The 22,147-nt window shown below is 51.0% G+C and overlaps 1 protein-coding gene across 1 annotated transcript in view; it reads left to right on the top strand.

Moving 5' to 3' along the window:
- The window catches only part of LARGE (like-glycosyltransferase), a 123,258-nt gene that overhangs the window by 89,983 nt on the left and 11,128 nt on the right, over positions 1-22,147 (top strand). Inside the window, exon 6 of the mRNA XM_012644736.1 lies at positions 8,558-8,836. Coding sequence (XP_012500190.1) covers positions 8,558-8,836 — 279 coding nt within the window. The remainder of the gene's footprint in view (positions 1-8,557; positions 8,837-22,147) is intronic.

Here is a 22,147-nt window from a genome sequence, read left to right as displayed (position 1 = left end):
TGAATGATTGAAGAATGAGCAAACAAATGAAAGGACAGGCACCCGGACATGAAAAAGGCTCACATAAAGTTGTCTGGGAGTGCTAGGAAGGAAGTGACCGGAACCTTGCATCCACAGGCCATCTGGGAATGATTTGTGTTGAGTATGGCTCCCGGAAGTGGATTCCTTGCTCTGTGAGTTCTGCTGCGTGTTAGCAAATCACTGCATGTGTAATTCAGTGGCTTCATTGACTAGTGGTCTCTTAGGGCTTCACAGCCTCCAAAATACCTTGGAGGAAGAAGGCCTCTAGGACTTCTGGGCACAAACAGAGAACGTGCAGAACATAGCAGGTAACAGGTAAAGACACAGTGGGCAGCAGGGAAGGAAAGCGTCACGGCTGTAGCACCAGCTCCGTGCTTGGCCTGCTGTGTGGGCTCCAGCAAGGTGTTTGCCTTCTCGCGGCTGCAGCTTTCTCATCTCCAGATCCACGTGATCACTCGGTAGATACTGCTCAAGCCTCTTCACTTTTGTGTGCCAGGCTCTGATAGTGCTGGGAATCTATCTAAAAAGACCCTGCCCGTATGTTCAAGGAGTACGTAGTCTATTCACGGCTCAGCCAGTGTATTCGTTTTCTATTGTCAGGTAACAAATTACTACACATTTAGCAGCTCGAAAAAGCACACGGTTGTTACCCTACGGTTTCTATGGGGCAGCAGTCTGGGTGCAGGTTAGTGGGGTCCCTGCTCAGGTCTCAGCACCGAAAGCAACGTCTTGGCTGGGGCTGGACCGTCATCTAGAAGTCGGCGGCCACCTCCCAGCACAGTCAGGTGTGAGCAGAATCCAGTTCCGGGACAGAGGTCCCCGTTTCCTTGCTGGCTGGGTCCTGTCAGCTCCTAGAAGCTACTCTGATTCCCTAGCTGTGCGGCCCTCTCACCGCACGGCAGCTCCCTCCCCAAGGTCAGCAGGAGACTCTCTCCCCGGTCTGCTGTGACAGAGCCTTCTGTAACATAGCACGAGCCTGGGTGTGATAGCCCACCGCATTCTCAGGTCCTGCCACGCCCAAGGGGAGGGAATCACACAGGGTGTGTACTCCCAGGGGTGGCAATCTTAGGGGCCTTCTGAGAATCCTGCCTGCCGCAGACGGGTAAACAGGTCTTACAGTAGAGAGTGTTGAGGCCGGGTAGGCCGAGAGTGGAGGCACAGAGGAGAGAAGGAGGGCTCCCCGAGGCAAGCGTGCTGCATGTTCAGTGGACAGAGAGGACACCAGGCCCAGTGGGGGACGCACAGAGTTGGGTGTGGCTAGAGCGGAGGCTGCAGGAGGGAAAGAGAGGAAAACACATGAACCTGGCCAGGTAGGCAGGGGGTGGATTACAGAGGGCCTCGGGGGAGGTGGCCAGCCTTTCTGACTCACATCTGTCAGATGTCCTGTGTGGCTCCACAGGGACACCTGACCAGTGTCCCAGAGTCACCGGTAAACTTCTCACGTCCCTTTGGCTTCTCACCCAGCTTTCGGTTTGGGTGCCCCAACTCTGCCCCACGCTGCAGCCCCATCAGTAAGTCGCCAGTCCCACCTGGCTACTCCAGCTCCTCTCTTCACACACGTGTTTCCTTCTCCATGGTTTTAAATGAAGATCAAATCTAATCCTCCATGTTAGCGCTGAATGATGGTCTAGACGGGTCTTCAGTTCTTTAGGTAGCATGACTGCGCCTCAGGCCTCTCCCTGGAGGCACCTGAAGCTCAGGTGCTATAATCCGTGCAGGTGAGTGAGTTCTGCATCAACCCGGGTGCCCGTCTCCTACTGAGCATCACTGGTTCTCCTCTACCTCATCACGCCTCCTGATAACGTGTTCAGATTACCAGCAGAATACTCCGAATCAAGATCGGTGGCCAGTGGCCACCAAAGAAATCTGAAATACGTTCTAATCAGAATAAAAAGCGTCATAACAGTGAATGAGACATGGCCCCTGGAGTTCTTGGTGGTCCTGCCACTTTTTGAGTTTGACTTGTGGACAAGTCACTTAACCACTCTAAGCTTCAGTTTCCTCATCCAAAACCTGGGCATGATAATTCCATCATTATTACAGTTATCCCTGAGGTTGTAAAAATCCAATGATGGAACGCAGCCCAGTCCTTAGCCCTGAGTGATGCTGGCACTGCTGGCCAAAATCTTCCCGTGTGTGGTGCCAGGCAAACATGCACGAGACCTGAGGACAGAGAGCCCCGGGCTCCGCTTCTCCAGTCCTCAGCCAGTGATTCTGGGCCAGTCACGCAACATCTTTGGGTTTCTTTTTTCTCCTTCTGTGAAATAGGGTTAAAAATACTTACCTCCCAGGGTCTGGTTAGGGTTAAATAAGAGATTCTCTGTAAAAACCCTTGGCCCATATTTAGCGTCCTGTAAATATTGGCCGGATTTGAATATCCTTCCAAAGCCATCTGCACGTGGGAGGTGTATGGGAGAGGTGGGGGGATGCAGGAGAAAAAGAAAACAGGAAGCGCTGGGTTCCAAGTCCAGCGCGCCCCGCCCCGGCCGTGCGAGTCCGAGCAGGTCACTTAGGCTACGCGAGCCTTGCTTTACCTGCCTAGGAGGGGGCAGTAGTGTCTGTCTGGTTCGTAGGCTGTCGTCTGGGTTCTATACTAATGAAATAAGAAGCTGTCGAGTGCCCAGTAAGGGATAGGTGTGAACAAATTCTAATTTCCCTTAATGTTTCGTATCTCTGTGCTGACTGTAGAATTTGCTTTCTGGAATTAACAAGTAGAGGAACATGTTTTTAGTTATTAACAATTCAAACCCGTCCTCCTGCACCCACTTGTTAGCAACGAGAGAATCCAGGCAAAACCGAGCCCCTCTTTCTGGTGCCAGAGGGCAGTGTCCTCCTGGCCTGGGCCACAGATGACCCAGCGGGACCCTCCCTCCCAGCCCCCTGAAAAGAGCCCCTACTCACACCTGCTGTGAACACCAGTCACAGGGGCCTTCAGAGCACATCGAGCCCAAGTGTAGCAGACGCGTGATACCCGTTAATGCATTGTGACAAGTATGGCCATCCGGACAATACCTCAGAGACTCCGAGGAATCCCAAGCCCTGATGAGAGACGCTTAGCAGGGCATGGTCAGAAATTATAAAGTGGCTGATGAAGACGGTAGAAATTCCTCCAGCCACTTCCGCTCCGTCTACACATCCAATTATGATGCCGCACGCTGGCTGGTGCCTGTTGGATTGATTTTTAATTTAAGAAACATTTCAGGTATGTTTGTAAACCTTTCGAGTCAGAAGTAGTCCGTACGTGAACGCCACAACGAATTAGGGGAGCCGGCCTTCAGGCTTGTGTGCCCGGCTCTCTCCGGAATTCCGTTCAGAAAGCATGCGTGTCGCTGCTTGCAGCTGTGGGCGGAGATCGGCCTCCCCTTCGGTTGGTCGGGGTCCTTCCCCCTCGTCCCAGCAACAGTGGAAGGGACAGAGGGAGCTGCACCCCATCTTCTGACGCCTGGCCAGGGGGAGCCTGGCTCTGTAGCGTCCCCCCGACGAAGATGTTGAAGTACTCACTACAGTCGCAGTGTCATGTGACTCTCTGCAAGTGGAGGCGAGAACAGAGTGGGCTAACAGGGCCCCGCTCTTTAGAGCAGCGCTGCTCCACGCCTGCTCCCAGCACCGGCCCACAGCACTGCCTGGGAGCTTGCTGGAAATGCAGGTTCTCAGGCCCCACCCCAGACCTCCTGAGCCGGAATGTCCAGGGTGGGGCTGGGAATCTGGGATTTAGTAAGCTGCCCAGGCGATCCTAAGCATGCTGACATTGGAAAGCACTGCCCATTCCAGAGAGCAAGAGGTAATTCTTTTTCTCCATGTAACAACTGTATGATTTTTAAACTTTAGGTCAGGCCACATCATTAAAACCCCCCGATGACATCTCATTACATTTGGAACAGCATCCTAACTGCCCACCATGGCCTTCCACGCCCATCTGACCTGGCACCTGCCCACCTCCCTGACACCTTCATCTGTCCTCCGCCCCTCACTCTCCCATGACCCCCACACACTGGTCCTGCTGCTTCTCGCTTCAACACGCTAAGCTCATTTTTCCCCCAAGGGCTGTTCCCTCTTCTTGGAAAGCTTTTCCCCCAGTGGATCCTTCTCATTATTTGCTATAACAAAATACTATAAACCGGGTGGTTTATAAACAACAGAAATTTACTTCTTACTGTTCTGGAGGCTGGAAAGTCCAAGATCAAGGTGCCGGCAGATTCGGCGTCTGGCGAGGGCTCACTTCCTGGCCCGTAGATGATGCCTGTTACTGTGTCCCCACGTGGTGGAAGGAGCTAGCTGGCTCCCTGCGCCTCTTCCAACATGGACACCGATCTCATTCATGAAGCCTCCTCCCTCATGCCCTAATCACCTCCTGTTGTCATCACCTTGGGGCTTAGGATTTCAACATGTGAATTTGGGGGTGACAAACGTCAGACCACACACCAGGTCTCAAATTCCACTTCTTCTGAAGGGCCCCCCTGGCCCACCCTCACCGTTACTCTTCCTTCTGCGTCCCTGGTCTGCTGCCTCTCAGCCTTCCTTCCGTCTGAATTGATCTGAGTTCGATTTGTTGGTTTTCTTCTCCCCCCGCTAGAATACAAGCCCCAGTAGCGCAGGACCCTTGTCTGTCGAGCATCCCTGGCACCTTGGAGGTCCTCAGTAAATGCTTGTTGGATGAACGCGTGTTTGAAAGGCAGAAGCAGAACCTAAGGAGGAAATTACAGCTATCACACACCGAGTAGCTGCTGTTTATCTAGCTTTGTGCCAGACACTTTACGTAATTATCTCATTTAATACTCAAATCCAGCTGGATATCGTATCAGTTATCTCTTGCTGCCTCCCAAGCCATCCTGAGTCCTGGCAGCTTAGAACAACCACCACAAGTGAGCTCACGATTCCGCAGATTGGCAGTCTGGGCTGGGCTCGGCTGGGCTCATTTGTGGGCCTGCAGCCAGCCAGGTGGCTGTTCTGGGGGTTGAGTGGCCATCAGCGAGGACGATGAGGATACCTGGGCCATGCAGTTCATTATCTAGCAAGGCGGCTCAGGCTTGTGCGCATGGTGGTGATCCAAGAACAGGAAGGAGCAAGCCCCCTACACAGCCCTTTTGACACCTCTGCAAGTGTCATGTCGGCTGATGTCCCCTGGGCAAAAGCAAGTCAATGTGGCCAGCCCAGATCAGCGTGGAAAGTATTACCAGAGGGTGTGGAAAGAGGACGAGGGATGATTTAGAGCTATTTTGTCGTCCACCAAAGATATATTATCCCCAGTATTTATGTGGAAATTGGAGCTCAAGGAACTGTCACCAGTTGCCCAGGTATACTGACACAGCTCACAGGTCAAATCCAGGTCTGTCTGACCCCCAAACCCACAGGCGTAAGCCATGATAATGTACTTCGCAGCCTGCCTTGCAGCAGTGCACCAGCGCAGAAAGGGCTGCCTTGTAGGGTGTGAGTTCCCCTTTCTAGCAGAGGCCGAGTGGTCCCCTGCCTGGCTGCTTAGGCCCACGGACACCCTCGTATTCCTTCCAACCCCGTTCTTTTAGGTTTCTGTCTTGACCATCTCCCTGCCTGCTCCTTTATAACTACAGAGACTGCAGCACAAGGCTTCCTGTCTTGATGGGACTCCCTAGAGTAACACCTCCCTGTTTCTAGACCTGCCAGACATCTCTCTGGCCATTCTTGACCCTTTGCTCACCCCTCCCCAACATAAAGCGGAAGAGGGCTCTATGCGGAAGTGGAAACAAGCTTGGGAAAGAGTCAGGACTTCTAGTGTCAGCTCTTCCAATGACTCATCCTGGGCCCTTGAGCAAGGCACACCCCCTATAATCAGCCAGAAGTGGTGGTGTGCATCTATATTGCCAGCTGCTCAGGAGGCTGAGGCAGGAGGATCGCTTGAGCCCAGGTGTTTGAGGCTGCAGTGAGCTATGATCACTGCACTCCAGCCTGGGTGACAGAACACAACCCTGTCTCTAGAAAAATCATTTTTAAAAAAATGACATAATCAGACTAAAACAAATCTCAAAGATTCTTTCCAAACTGATGATTCTGTGGTTTTATAATTAATCTTCACTTCTTGAAATAGTCTCCATCATCCCAGTGCTTTCTGTGCCAGGACTCTATCTTCCTACCTAGGAAACCGAAGAAAGACTAGACACAGAGCTTTGCATCAGGAGCTGCACAGGGACAGCCCTTAGGGAATAGGCGTGGGGGGAGCCATGACAAGGGTCAAGGGTCAAGAGGGAGTGAGGAGGGGAAGGAGCAGAGAGACGTTGACACCCACCGAGGGAGAAGCACACTCTTATTCCAGGAACCAGCAATGAGGGGAAGGTATCTGGGGACATCATCCTCAGCCCAACACTAATCCATATTGAATAATGCTCAGGACCCAGGTGTTGGGGTCAGGCAGACCTGGGTGAGAATCTGCTTGTTCCACTTTGTAGCTGCATGACTCCAAAGAGGTCATTGTGCCTCCTTGAGCTTCCTTGTGTATGAAATGGTGATGAGAAGCTCAATTTCATAGAGTTAGTATGAATATTGAATGTGTGGCTGGCACATTGCAAACAGCAGATAAAAGTATAGAGATTTATTATGCTGTTAATCACATTTTATATATTACCCTCATTATTTTAAACCTCAGTTTGGCACTGTTGTTCAAGTCCTGGCAGAACGGTTGGACTTAAGGGAGAAAAAATAGAGAGATTGGGGCTGGTGGTGTGGGCACAGTGGTGGGTTGGGACCTCATTAGTTCTCAGTCACTCATGGAGGTTCCACGGAACAACATCTGGTAGCATTTCCCATAAAGCTCAACTTATTTTTCACATCAACAGCAACCTTCGTCTGAGAACCTTAAGGGTGTTTTGTCTCTGTTCTCACTCTGAACTCTTAGCAGAGCCTGGATGAAGGGCTGCGCCAGGCGGGGCTTGATCGCTGCTGGGAAAATGCAGACACAGAGTCCAAAACCAAGTCCATGGGAGAATCCAGAGAAATGATCCTGTCTTGGTGCCCAGACATTCCTCCTACCTCCCACCTCCTCCAGCAGCTCTCGTACCTACACGCTACAAATTATTCTCACCCTTCACTCTCCAGTTCACAAAGGGTTTGTGCAGGTGGCTCTCTCTTGAAGTGCAGATTCCCCCCATTTCTCAGAAGATGCAACAGAGGTGCAGGGGCTATGGTTCAAAATCCCAGATCCTCAGAGCCCAGGAGAGAGCAGGGCCCTACAGCAAAGGCTGACTGCGACGTTCTGTGAGATTAGGCATCGTGGAGAAAGTAGCACCTCTTTAAAAAATGGCTCCGGTCAATTTGGTTAGCAAGCATGAGAAACAGAGGGCGTTTTGCCCTGGTGAATATCTTAATCCCCTGTGTTGAAAGACGAAGCAAAACCGGGCAATACCAATTCACAGAGTCAGTGAGAGGAAACTGAAAGTGGTCGTGAAAGCCATTGAAACAAGACAGGTGTGCCCATTTTCTTTTGTTTAGAATTGTGGAAATGCACGGAATTGATTTCCTGGTCATTGTCCAAATGAAGTGGGCATTCTGACCCGGAGACCGCTGACTATGCACCTCTTGCTGGGTACAGAGGAAAATTGAAATAGGCTTTTGCTGTTTCTTAGCCATAGATTTTATGTACCAGGCACTTCTAATGCCTTTGAAGAAAATATCTTTATAGATTTCTCTTCAAACATTTTTGCAGAACTCTCTCTGCTGGAAACCCCTTTTGTTTTTTTGCTGGGCTCTGTTCTCACGCCTCTCCCTGGCTCAGCATCTCTAAGGCAGCCGTGCAAAGTTGGCTGGCGCCCTGGAGCAGTAAGGGCTTGGAAAAATGAAGATGGCATCACCCCAGGTACACGTGGGTTCCCAACATTCCGATGTTTTTGTATTCCCTTTTCGAAGCACCCAGTGTTACTTTTTCTCACCGACTCCAAGACCCGACAAGGTACCTGGTCTCTAAGTCCAAGAATCCAAGCTGACCACACATCTGGTGCCCTCCTTCCTGCCTTAGGAAAATGGGGAGAAAGACAGTGCTCGGGGTTGTTGGGAGAATTCTGGAAAGCGCTTGGCACGTAGTAAAGGCATCCGTAACTGCAGTTGTCACGACTCGTGTTTTTTCTGCTTGTTTTAAAGCTCCTTGTAACTCAGGGGCTCAGGTTGTCTAAGACCTCCGTGGCTGGTCGCTGCATTAGGAGATCAGTAGAGCTGTTTTACACCTTTGCCAAGAGAGCAGAATTATAGGAGTTTGGGGCTGGAAGGGGATCTTTAGACCACTTAATATAATCACCCCCTCCACCCCACTGCCTGCCGTGAGACGGAAGTCTGAGGCTTACGGGGGGATGTGACTTGGCGTCACGTGTTCATTTGGAAGCAGTGAAAGACTGAAACCTGCAGGTGAGTGTTTTTATACCTGTTTTATTGGTGAAATAACTGAGTCCTGTTTAAAGCAGGGGTTTGGATGTGCAGCCGGTCGACTCACTGTTGATAGAGGCGGAGGCTGCAGGAGGCCCAGCGGATGAGGCGTGGACGGCCAGGTCCCCAGGCTCACCCTGCCTGTCTCTTGCAGGCTCCAGATGCTGGAGGCCATCTGCAAGCACTGGGAGGGGCCCATCAGCCTGGCCCTCTACCTGTCGGACGCGGAGGCCCAGCAGTTCCTCCGCTACGCACAGGGCTCCGAGGTGCTCATGAGCCGCCACAACGTGGGCTACCACATCGTGTACAAGGAGGGCCAGTTCTACCCCGTGAACCTGCTGCGCAACGTGGCCATGAAGCACATCAGCACCCCCTACATGTTCCTGTCCGACATCGACTTCCTGCCCATGTACGGGCTCTATGAGTACCTCAGGTAAGGACCCGCTCACAGGGCCGTCGTCTGTCCAACACTTGGCCTTTCTAGATGGGCAGGGAAGACCCAGAAAGGGGAAGGGGCCTGCCCACGTCCACCCAGCCACGGAGCTGGAACCCAGGTTCGCGTAATGAAATGGTGGTGGTGGAGATGGGTCCAGGGAATAGCTCTTTTTGTCTCCCAGTCTAATGTTCTTTCTATAGCATCTGTGAAAATAGACTGTCCCTCTTCTCATTTTTGATTAGCCTTCATCTAACCGTTCTAGAATGGTCACTGCCTATTCCTTAAAACAAATCTAAGTGATGATGATGCCTGACACTTACTGAAGTGCTTACAGCAGGCCAGGCAGTGGGAAACTGCAGGAATGAGACCGGAAGCCGTCGGCCCAAGGATTGCCACATACTAAGTAAGGGGGAGGCTGGTCAAACGTGGCCAGTCTGCCTCCAGCTCCACGGGCTCAATCACTGCCCCGGCCACGTCTGTGCATCTCCAGAGTCCCTTTCCAACTCTCCTCCACACAGAGGGGCAGGTGTCCCGTGGCTGGAGAAAGCACTTGCCTAATGAAACTCTCCAGTGGCTCTGTGAAGAGTGCATTTATTAAAGACTGATAAGCTGAATTGAAAGGAACTATAGAATTCATAGAGCCCAGAGGTCCCATCATACACATGGAAAAACACAAGATATAAATGGTCCAACAACAATTTTTTAAAAAATCCTTTATTTACTGTCATTGTGGGCATGAATTATCTCTACTGCGGGAGTGCGTGCCTGGATCCAGGTACCACGAGAGGTGGTTTGCACGTATTATCCCGGTGGATCTACACATCAAGCCCAGAAGGCAGGTGTGGCTGTCCTCACTCTACAGCCAGGAAGAGTGAGGCTCAGAGACGCAAAATGACAGGCTCACATCCAGAGAGCTCGCACCGGGGTGTGAACCAACATCCGTCAGACTCCACCCACCCTGCTTCATGCTTGTCTGGCTGCTCTGGGGTTTCTGAGCGTCCCAAACAGGGTCGGATATGACATCTTTCTCTCGTGTTCTCTTGCACTCTCCTCCCCCGCCCCCCATCTGCCTCGTTCTCTGTCTCTTGGTATCTTTCTCTGTCTTATGGCGTGTCTCTCTCTCCCTCCCTTTCTCTTTAAAAGAGCTTCCAAGAGCCTTTAAACCTTTTATAATGACACCAAAGCATAGGCGTGGATGAGCACCCTCTGTGCCCTGCTCTCTAGAGCAAGGGAAAACAGCCTGAGTTCTCCGCCCAGCTTCTGAATTGATCCTTCCAGGGGCATCTTGGGTTTCGTAGCATTAATTCTTTCCCTATGGCGGGAGGAGCCCCTCCCATTGTCTCCTCTAAGAACAGCAGGGTGACCAACCCCTGGCAGTGTCATCCTGAGTCATGGAGGGTGGGAGGTGCTGTGGCACCCAGCACTGTGTGAGCCTCAACTCTGGACCGCCAGGCTCCAGAGATGGGGCTCCACCTGCAGCACCTGCAGCTCCAGCTCCAGCTCCTGCTGGGTCTGGAATCCCAGTATATGGAGTGAGGGCGCCCCCCTGTGGCCAGATGGGGCTTGCGGCCCCTGATTCTCGTAGATTCTGAAACTTCGGCTTCCTGCGGACAACAGCCTCCCAAAGCGACAGGTAGATGAGGGAGTGAGGGCCACCTTGACCTAGAAAAGAGAGGCTTCAGGACCAGACCCCTGGCCATCCTCCACCCCTCTGGAGCTCCTCCTCGGAAGTACCTGAGGGGCCTTCGCTCCAACCAGTTGAGAGTGAACCCGCCCCATCATAAGAGTCTGGGGTCTCCACTCTTCCTGCCCAAGGACTGTTTTATTATTTGACGTCATGGGCATCATGTTTTAAAAACAATACACATGAACAGACTTTTTTTTTTATGTTGTCTTCCAATGTTCTATTGGTCAAAGACATCACTAACTGCTAATCAAGACCTTCCTCAAAGCGAGGTAACTCGTGTTGCCCGTTACTTAACATTTGGTTGGTGCATGGTCACTGGAGGGTGTAGTTGGCATTTGCCACCTTATCACAGGTATGTGGTTCCCCTCAGGAGTTTCGAAATATTGTAAAATGCTTTTAAAACTTCATTACTTTCTTCACAGACCTTGCTCAGGAATGCCGAGTACAATTCAATAGGGAGACCATAGTGGGCATCTCCCCGCTCGGTCGTGGAATTCTTGCTCTGGGAGGCAGGGCTACGGTTACCAGGTATTCGTATTTTTCAAGGGGAGCTGAGAATCTGGATTTTTAAATAAGACTTTTTTTAAAAACATATTGTGAACTAATTTTCAAAAATTGTTTTGAATGCTGTTGAACCGAACCAAACATATCGTCAGATTGCTCTGCCCCCTCTCGTCCCTGCCCCACCCACCAGTGTGTAACCTGTGTCCTAGGTGATTCCTCGGCACCGGAATTTTGAGAACCAGTGAGAAATGTGATTCTCTCAAAGCCTCAAATAAGCATGCTCTGTCCTTTTCGTATGGAGATAATCGTATCGACTGGCCCTTGGCTTACAGGAAATGTTCTCTCTGAGTGGGATGGATTTGTTTCTGATCCAGCAGGTGTCGGGGATCGATCTTGTGAGCCGTGTCACATTGCTGGTTTGAGATGTAAGGCTAAGGGTGCTATTTGCCACGGTAGCTGAGGACGCCACCGAGGCCAGCAGACCCTCCCAGAGAACGACTTCCTTAGCACTGATCTCCAACAAAATGCTGTACCCAAGCTCTGTTAAAATGTTAATATTAACTATATTACAATGATGATAGTTCTAAGTTATTGAGCTCTTACCGCATGCCAGAGACCTGCCAGCTGCTTTGTATACACTGCCTCTATTCTTCATGCTTCTGCATGACCAAGTGTTGTTACAAGTGACCAGACTGAGGCGCCAGAGAGGTTAAATATGAGTGTCGGGAAGAAGGTGTCCCTCCCTCTACAACAGCCTGCTCACTCTGTGGAAGGGGCCAGATCACTCTCAAACCCCAAGATACTGGAGCAGGATGACTGGCAGCTCTCTGGTTATACCCCCAAACACTTACTCATATCACCCTTTTAGGGGGGTTCCACTTGGTTACCAAAAAAAGTTCAGCGTCATAGCTCTCTGAGCCGTTGCTTAGCAACCAGCTAATAGAGCAAAAACAAACAGATCGATTGGAAAATAATGGAATTGGTTATATGCACGGGCATAGCTGCAGAGATTCACTAAAATCTCTTTCCCACCCCTTCACCTATTTCTCCTAAAGAATGAGCTTGTAGATGTTCGGCTTTCACCCTTGATTTCAGAAATGTCGAGTGAAAGTCAGGGGGGCATGGCAGAAGTCAGACAGGGCTGCATTTCCGTCTGGGTCCCGTAGCACTTATCAAGGATGTGACTTGGGGCTGCAGACGTGGTCTCCCCGATCCTCCATTTCCTCAATTAATAAAGGGACTAGTAATAGCCTCTTGCGGTGGCATAGTAGGTGCGGAGCAGGAGGTACCGTGCTGCCATTGGCCTGTTGACAGCACTCAGCATTGGAGTTCTGTGCCAGGCCACCACCCCCCTCAAACCCTGCCATTGCAAACTCTCTGCCACCTTCTGTATAGCCGGGGCAACTTAATGTGACCATCTCAATTTTTTCTTCTACTGAAAATGAGAAACTATATATTCATATTCATTCATTTTTTTAAAAAATGTAGTGAGCATCTTCCATGTGCCAGGCTGTGTGCTGCATTATAGGTGACAGTGCTGTCCCGGGTCATTCGGAGCTACATTTCAATGCTGAGTACTCCTTACTCAGTGCTTACTTGGTCTTGGAGAAGGTACTGAACTTCTCTAACTTTCGGTGTTTCTGAAAGAGGGATCATGCTACTTATTCCCTCATGAGGTCCTGGTAAGCTGAAATGCAGTAGTATTTGGAAAGCACCTAACAATGCCTGTGGCTACAGCCATTGTGGCTAAAGTTCCAGAATGGCAGAGGGACCAGGGATGGGCTGCCCGGACAGCTTGATGCTGAGACTTTCCATATCCATGGGACTGGGGCGGGTTTCTGCCTCTTTCACTAACCCTGCAGAATCCTCATCTTAGATCGATGCCTAAAGCTTAAAGCGTCTCTGCTGTCCTCGCAGCTTTTACTTTCTAGGGGACAAACATGCCACACTGGCTGGAGACCATATTCTGACAGTATATAGGAATGCCAAATTTGTTTTATTCTGTTCCCTCCAGGGTGACATCTGACCACCTCCCCATCACATTTTCCCTGGCACATAATTGCTGCTCTGTAAATACTTGTTGAATACGTGCAGAAATTCGAGCAAGGCCAGGTCTAGGTGGCACCAAGTGAGGCTGACTGCCTGCGGAGGGACATTACCAGGTGGCATTTCCTTGGGTTCACTCATCATTTTAATTCTGCTGTATCTATACCACTTAACATTTACTGAGCACTTCCGATGTACCAACCACTGTTGTAAGCCCTTTCACATGTATTTTATCATTTAACCTCACGAGAATTCATTTTACAGACGAGGATGCTCAGGCCAGGTAACATGCCCAAAGGTACAGCGTTACCACGTGGACAACTGGCTTAGCTTGGGCTTATCCACACACGTTCTGTGCTTAACCTGTTCACCGATCCAGTTGCCCGATGGGCCAGTCTCATCTCCATCTTCATCACGATGGCCGCGGTCAGCATCATGACTCGCATTTGCCGAGTACGTCCTGTGCACCGGAGAACGGTCTTAATCTTTGCATGAGATAATACATTTAATCCTTCCAACATCACACGGCACAGGTACTGATACCATCCCCAACTCCCAGTGGAGAAAACTGTGACACAGAAATGTCACCTGCTCAAGAGTACAAGCAGGTGCATGTCCATCCAGGTGGGATCTGGCTGCCCCAGAGCTGCCCTCCTGACTGCTGGGCCTCCCCTAATCTGCAGCCAGCATTTAACTTGGTGGCAGACTGCGGTAAAAGCTCTACAAGGTTTAGCTGTGGTTACTAACAGTAGACATCGGGACAATGGGGTAATTAAACAGGGATGTTGAGAATGACATGAGATGACAAATATAGAGTCCCTCACACAGAGCCTGGCACGTAGGCAGGTGCTCAATACACTGTAGCTATTGTTATTGTTTTTTAATTTGCCCCCAAAAGCTCATTCTTCGCTTCTCTTTCTCACCTGCCCCTCTCCGACTGCCAGGTTCTCCCTCTGGATATGTTAATGCCACCAATTAAGGAGCCACCCCATCTTGCTGGGGCCTGGGAGCCCTCCAGGCTCTCAGATGAATGCCCGTGTCTGACCTCATTCCTTACGTGTGCATTTTACGGTGACACTCCCCGAGAGCAGCCTGTCTTCCCTCATTTGCAAGTCCTTGCTCTGTACCCACACACCTCCTGGAAGCCGATCTGCCAGGAACTCACTTCCTAGGCAACTGGAACAGAATCAGCAAACCGGTTACCTGACCTCCGCGTTGTGGGAGTGAAGGGAGGAGGAGGACGGGGCTGTGCTGGGGTCTGCCTCCAGAGCGAACAGTGCGACACGCAGCGCAGCTGCGCCCTGCTCCTTCCTTCCTCTCTGCCCACAGGCTCGCGCCCGACGTAGGCTGCCTAATCCTCGGGTGTTCTTTGGACAATTTCCCATTGCACTGGTTGAAAGCCATGCTCACATGTAGGACTACTGAAGCTAGTCAGTATACAGGGGTGTGGGGACAGCTGGAGATGGGGGCTTCTCGTAGTCTCCCTAAGTCGCACACGCACGCACACGCCACCCGTGCCCTTCCTTGCCTTCCGCTGGTTGATTATACCAGTGTCTGCATTGGCCCCACCGCTCACCACGTGTCACGTGCTCCCTGGTTCATGCCCACACACTCTGACAGGAATGAGCTGAACTCAGAAAATGATGGCGCATCTCAGACCCGTCCTCTGCTTTCTCTCCAAATGTGCTAACCCTCCCTGGCTCTCGTCCTCCTATGGGCGTCACGTGAGAGTATGAGCACACAGCCATCTGAAACGGACCCAGCAAGGAAGAAACAAACGTCGACAAGTGCCCTCCATGTAGCAGACGCTGTGCTAGGCACCAGGCAAGTGTTAGCTTTCTTGTGACAACCTAGTCAAAGATAAGTGCTTCTATTCCCACTGTATTAATGCAAGTGAGACTAAAGCACAGAAGATAAATTCGCCCAAAGGTCGTATGTGTTTAAGTAGCAGAGCTGTGAGTTCAAGCCAGGTCTTTGCCATTTCCGAAGGGCCCTCTTCGCAATACCATCCTCTCTCCAACACAGGACAGTTACAGACTGATTTCTGCTTTCCCTGTGCAAGACTGAGAGCTACCGTGTGCCCAGCACCGTGTAGCAGCTAGGAACATAGCCTTGGAGCAGGCTTGCCCCAGAGACCACGAGCCCCGCAGGGCTGGTCCATGCACACGCAGGCAGGGGGCGGAATGGTCCAGGATGGAGCAGTCCCAGAGAAGATGCAGACTCATGTCAGGGCCCACAGAGGCAGGGAGGCCGGAGTTTCTCATTGGCTGTGCACAGAGCCTTGAGAGAAAGAGTGATGCTGTTCTGGGGTTTCTGGAATAAATGCACACTCAGCACAAGCTTCTTTCCCTCCTCTCGTCCCCTTTTAATACAGCTGTTAGCTCGAGGACACCATCCCAGAACTCTGAAGAGCATCTTTCCACTCTCTCTTGCTTTGCCCAGAGTGACTGCTCTGAGCATCAGTCCGTTTGGTGCTTGTTACCGTTCAGGACCTCTTGTGGCCACCACTCCTGGGCAGGGGTTGGGATGCTCTATCTTGGCCCACGTGAGGTTCCACTCCTGTAACGGAATTGGCTATACTGACTGCCCCGTGGCATTGCGATGAGTGGCTGAGGCCACCACTGACAAGTGACAAACTGTTGGGAACCACGAGACTGAAGGCACTGGGGCTGCTGTCAGAATGCCAGGAGAGAACCAGGCTTGTCAGCGCTCGGAGCCCTGGGTTTCCGCAGCATCGAATGTCAGGAAGCCAGTTGTTTAATCCAACCTGAGCTGTGAGGAATCCAAGTGGTTCTCATACTAGTTCCCGGGGCGGCTTTTGAACTTTTTTTATGGGGGGGTTTTTCTTTTGTTTTTTGTTTTTTCTTGTTTATTTTTAGCTTGGCCCGGCTTGCTTTATTTCATTTTTTTTTTCTTGTTTTGTTTCTTTTTTACCTTTTCGGAGTTTTATTTTTTTCTTCCTTAACTGGGGATTCTTGTTCCTTTTGTCATAGGTTGCGATGATTAAAGAAGTCATGCATATGAAGCGCTCAGCACAGTGCTTATACTGAATACATGTAAGCACTTATTATTGTCATTTATCGACCCCTTACAACACACCAAGCATGCTCTAAGAAATTCAGTCCCCCCAAAGCCTATATGCTTGCTTGGGACCAGAGCTTTGCAAATACCAAGAACACCCTCTCCTAACTGGCTGACCCCTGCTTCTTGATCAGAACAAAGACAGATCTCCGTGAGGGGAAGCACCCACAGGGTGACCACACACCCCAGGAGCCCTATCCCACTCTTTGAACTCTACGTGGGCAGAGTTTGTATCCGTTCATTCAGCTCTGTACCCACTATCTTTGTGTCTGGCTTCATTAATATTCATTAATTAATGAATGTATTATCTTGGTTCTCTTAATCACCAAGTCCATAAAGTATCTATTATCATCAAGATAAGGAAACAAAAGCCCAGAGAGTTAAGAAAATTGCCTGTGATTACACAATTAGTGAAGGAGTGGAGTTAAGATAAAATCTACCTCATCTGATTTGAAAGATCATGCTCTTTTTTTTCACTGCTCAGCCTCCCTTCAAACTGACATCCCACAGGAGACGTGCAGCCCTTAAATGTGTTGGAAATGACTGGAGTTGGCTCCTCTTGCAGTACCAGAATATATGGCCGCTGTCCCATATGGCAGCCACGCAGCTGGGATGGAGGAGCAGCTGCCTCCTTTGTGCTAGGCATGAGCTCCCTCCTCCTCCCTCTGGTCTCCCCGACACTGAAGCCTGGTGTCCCCTGCCATCGGTCATGCTGCCTGCACTGTCCCTGCCAGCCCCACCATCATTCATGTCACCGGCCTGGCCCCGTAGCTGTCTGAGTTTGCCCCACCCCCATCCCCAGGATAGACCCAAGGAGGAGAGAATTCCTAAACCATTTATCTCTGTTTCAACTCAACTGTGTTTCTCATCTTTCTTAACCTCAGATTATTTTTCTAATTTTGTGTTCCTAAAGATGACATCAAATTGGGTTCGTAATACGTCTTAGGCCATTCTGTGCTGCTGTAACAGGATACTGGAGACTGGGTAATTTGTAAAAGGCAAAGATTCATTTTGTCATAGTTCTGGAGCCTGGGAAGTCTAAGATCAAGACAGTGGCAGGTTCGTCTTCTGAGGACTGCTCTCTGCCGCTAAGGTGGTGCCTTGGATGCCGCATCCTCCGCAGGGGAGGAAGGCTGTGGCCTGACGTGAAAGAAGGCAGACAGGCAAAAAAGGGGCCACCGCTCTCCATCAAGCTTTTTTATAATGTCATTAATCTATTCGTGAGGGCGGGGCCCTCTTGACCTAAACACCTTCCAAAAGACCCCCCCAACACTGGTGCACTGGAGACTAAATTTGGGAGACCCCATAGCACAGCACCTAAGCCCATACCAGTGAGAGGGAGAACTTGTTTCAGGGAGTGCCAAGCAGAGTAGATGCATCAGCGTAGACGGGAGTTAGGGAGTTCGTCCTTGGTGGAAACTGACAAGTAAATCCCACCCCATCTTCAGGCAAGTTGTGACCACTGTGGGACCCCAAGAGGGGTCTAATCAGAAAACAAGGATCTCTTCTGCCAGCTCTTAGTTCACTGTGAAGGGGTTAGGTCTTGGTCATGGGGTTTTACTATTTCCTCCCCTCTGAACCACATACATTAATTTTTCCCAGCCCCCAGTCACTGAAGATGAAACTAAATGTTTTTTACCAAAAAGATACTTGTTACAACAAAGTTGGATGTTTTTTCCATGTGTGAGGTCCCCACTCCTTGGTCAGTTATCCTGGTCTCTCCAGGTATCGCTGTGTCTGCCACGGTAGCCAGCCGTCCCCGCCCCTCCCACCCCCGACCACCAGCGTGCGTTCAGGATGGGGAGTGACATGGATTCTGTTCCTGACCAGTGATCCAGCCCTGCCCTTGTTGACTCGGTTTGTTTCTGCAGAACTAGGGGGTGCCATTCCACCTGGCCATTGGGTTCACATTCTACATGGCCATTACCTGGTCTCGGCTGGTGCTTCAGGTGCCATTCCAGGTGCAGCGATCAAGGAGGAAGTCACCCGTGATCTCCCATTGCCAGATCCAGTGGTCAGCGCCCAGTTCCTGACTCCCTTGACTTCCAGCAGCACCTGACTGCTGATGACCCCTTGGTGCACACTTTCTCTTGCTGTGAGAAATGCAGCACGGTCTCCTCGTTGGTCCCTGCCCGCAGGTGCGTTGCTGGCACCTTCTCTTCTCACTCTGCCCTCAGTGCTTGGTGATGACTGTCAGTCTCACGGCTCTGGATGCCGTCTGTCTGCTGCTTATCCCCAAACGCTCTCCAGCCCAGCCCTCTCTCTTGACCTGAAAATACACACGTCCAGCAGCATCCTTAACGTCTCCGCTTGGTTCTCTCGCAGGCATTTCAAAGGCACGTTCAAAACCAAAGTCTTGATCTTCCCCCACGAGCCTGCTGCATCATCTCCTTCCTTCCCGTTAGCTAAGCCAGAAGCCTGGGGTCATCTTTCATTCCTGTCTCTCACACTCTGCATCCAGCGGATAAGGAAATCCCGTTGGCTCTAGAACCAGGCCAGTTCTTACCACCTTCACAGTTACTCTCCCGGTCCAAGATACTTACCTCTGTCACCTCAGGGGCACCTAATCAATCTCCCTGCTCTTACCCACGCAGGGATGCAGTGTCTTCCCAGCACTGTAGAAAGCAGATCATCCTCTGCTCAGCTCAGAGTTTCCCAGTGGCTCCCCATCTCACTAGGAGTAAAATCCCAAGACCTTCGTATTAGCTTTCTATTGCTGTTGTAACAAATGACCACAGACTTGGTGGCTTATAACAGTGCCAATGTGTTATCGCACAATTCTGGAGGTCGGGACTCCAAAGCAGGTCTTACAGGACTACAGTCAAGATGTCAGCAGGGCAGCATTACTTCTAGCAACCCTAGGCAGGGGGTTGGGGGGGGGATCTGTTTCCTTGCCTCCTGGGGGCTGCCCACGTTCTTTGGCTCGTGGCTGCATCACTCCGACCTCTGCTTCCATCATCCTTTTCCTTCTCTAACTTTGACTCCTGCCTCCCTCTTCTAAGAACTCTGGTTACGTTGCCCTCCTCCCCCCAAATACTCCAGTGTAATCTTCCCATCTCAGCGTCTGTAACTTAATCACATCTGGGGAGTCCCCTTGCCCTGTAAGGTAATGTATTCACAGGTGTCTGGGTTTGGGGTGTGGCCATCGTCGGGGGCGGGGTTATTCCGCCTCTCACACCCTTGAGTGATCTCCAAGGGTGGAGTGATCTCCCCACAGGATCTGCAGCACCCTCTCCCCGTTTCTCTGCCCCCATCTCTAGGTCTCTCCCTGTCCCTTGTTCTGTGCTTGTCACAAAGGCCTCCTGTTTCTTCCTTGGACACATTGGGCTTCAGGGCCTTTACATTGACTGTTTCCTTATCCTAGAAAGCTCTTATCCTGGAAAACCTCATCACCTGCTCCCTCACCTGCTCCAAGCATTTGCCCAAATATCCCTTCTCCATGGGGCCTTGCTGGCCACACTCCGTCCACACTCTAGTGTTCCTGGCTCTGTGCTCTCTCAGGGCATTTCTCACTTTCTGACCTACCATGTAATTTGGCAATTAGGCTTATTGTCTTTCTGCCCCCACTGAAATGTGAGCTCCATGAGGGCAGGGGGTTTTGCCTGTGCTGTGCACCCATGTATGCACTAAGTGCTTAAGCAGCGTCTGGCATGTTGTGGGATGAGTAAACAAGCAAATGAAAAGACAGAGCGGTAAAGTCAGCCCTTGGCTGGACCTCAGACAGTGGGAAAAGGCCAGGACTGGTGTCTGCCATGGAAACCCCCATGAAGCTGGCGCGGGGGGATGGGAAGCCAGTCATAGGAACAGCCAGACAGTATTGAGAACTTGTCATCTGCCCGGCCCCACCTGAGCTCTTAGCTATGTGACCCTATTTAACCCTCACCAGCACCCTCTGAGATCAACAATCACCTCCCCATTTTGCAGATAGAGAAAGTGCAGAATGCAGAGGTGAAGGCGTAGCCAGGGTGCAGACCCGAGCAGCCTGCCCGCAGATCCCGGCTCGCCACTGTGGCCCTAAGGAGGTTTAGGATCGTGCAGTGCGTGGTTGCCCCTTACTGCTTCTGAGACACATCCCATAATCTCTTCATGCCAGGAGCCTGTGCTGTTTCCCTGGTTACAGAGACCTGTCTCCAGGAGAAAGGATGGGGGTGAGATGAGGGAGGGTGTATGAGAGAGATTACTCTCGGCGTTTGGTAATTCCAAGCACCAGGGACGCCTGGCTCGCTGGCGGCCTGCCGCTCCGGGCTGTTTCCGTGGCTTTGCGTGCTCCGCCCAGCTCCACCGAGCTGTGGGCACAGGAAGCCTGCCTACTCACTCACGGTCTCTCCCCTGTTCGCCACTGTTACCACGTGCACAAAGGGACAGGAACTGTTTGCACACTTGAGTGGGTTGAGAGGAGGGGCTCAGGGGAAAGGGGTGACACAGGAGAGCTGCCTGGGGGACTTGGAAGGTAAACTCTACCCAGCCACAGCTGCCCTGCTTGTCAGCCCTGCTGGGCTGCAAGAGGTGACTGTACTCTGCGAGGAACACCTGAATTGTTTTTGACACAAAGAAGGACTCAGCTCGCTGGCTGGAGACCGAGACCTAATGAGCTCTGTTTCCATAGACAAGCAAGCCGAAAATCTGGCCGTGTCGTGAGCAGTATGTTGTCTTTTCCTAACGCTCCTGCACGCTTGCCCATTCTCTTGCGGTGGGCACACCAGTAAGCTGAGCTGTGAAAGGGGAAGGGGGCTCGTTGGTCAGTCAGTTATTGTGAGTCAGGCACTGCGTTAGGCTCTGGGACCCTGGGAGGTAAGAGATGAGCAGTTATTTTCTCCATTTATGGATGGGGAACCTGTGACCAGGAGAGGTTGCATGATGCAAAAAGGGGTGGGCAGGTTTTGAAGCTGGTCCTGTCTGGCTCCAGGTCACTTATATCAATAGTTGATGGGCTCTCTGTTGTATCAGCAGGGTCCAGAGTTACTTAGGTAGATACCTGTGATTTCTTTTAATATTAATAGTTCCTCAGTCCAAAATATTGTAATGGGTTTGTAAATGTTTTTGCAGGGATCTTGGACCAGAATTAAAGGCAACGTATCAGCCAGGGTTCTCTGGAGAAATGGAACTATTAATAATAGGAGGATATATAGAGTATATCTATACATCCTAGAGATGCTAATATATCTATAGATGTACAGATAGATATACACATATCAGCACATAGTGAGAGGGATTTTAAGGAGTTGTTTCACTCAGTTGTGGGGTTGGCAAGTCTGAAATTTGTAGGGCAGGCTGGAAACTCAGGCAGATTTCTAGGTTTCCGTCCTGGGGAAGAATTCTTTCTTTTCTGGGAAAGCTCAGTTTTTGTTGTTAAGGTCTTCGACTGATTATGTGAGGTCCACCCATGTTATCAAGGGTCATCTGCTTTTCTTAAAGTGTACTAATTGTAGATGGCTGTTACATCTACAGAATACCTTCACAGCAACATCTGGACTAGTGTGTGACCGGGCACCTGGGCACCATGGCCTGGCCCATTGACACGTAAAATCAACCATCCGGGCACCATGTACTCGGTGCTTAATGCGTGCTAGGCATTCCACCAGGCACGTGCACAAGCTCTGTGCTTTTCCTCATCAACATACTTTACCGGTGCCTGAACTCTGACACTCAGAATGATTAAAGCGACTTGCCCAAGAGGACAGCTCTGGTAGGGTCAGAGCTAGAAGCCAGGTTTGTCTGATTGCTACTACCCCAGACCGCCTTCCCAAAGCTTCAGTGTTAATAGTCTAGATCTGGCAATCTAAGAGAGATGAATGAAGTGACCCAGAGTCACTCAGCTCGTCAGGGCAACACTCCGTCCCCTGCAGGACTCACTTTCCGGGTAGATGATGGCTGCAGATTGTTCACCCCCCGGTCAGCAAACCCCAGCCGAGGTAAGATGCTCTAAGAGAACACAGCACAGAAAGGCCCAGGCTGCCATCACCTCCTCCATCAACAGATGTGCCCAGAGT

The sequence above is a fragment of the Propithecus coquereli genome, unplaced genomic scaffold (assembly GCF_000956105.1).
Source record: "Propithecus coquereli isolate 6110/MARCELLA unplaced genomic scaffold, Pcoq_1.0 Scaffold218, whole genome shotgun sequence".
Classification (NCBI taxonomy): domain Eukaryota; kingdom Metazoa; phylum Chordata; class Mammalia; order Primates; family Indriidae; genus Propithecus; species Propithecus coquereli.
This window is presented reverse-complemented; position numbering and strand designations above follow the sequence as displayed.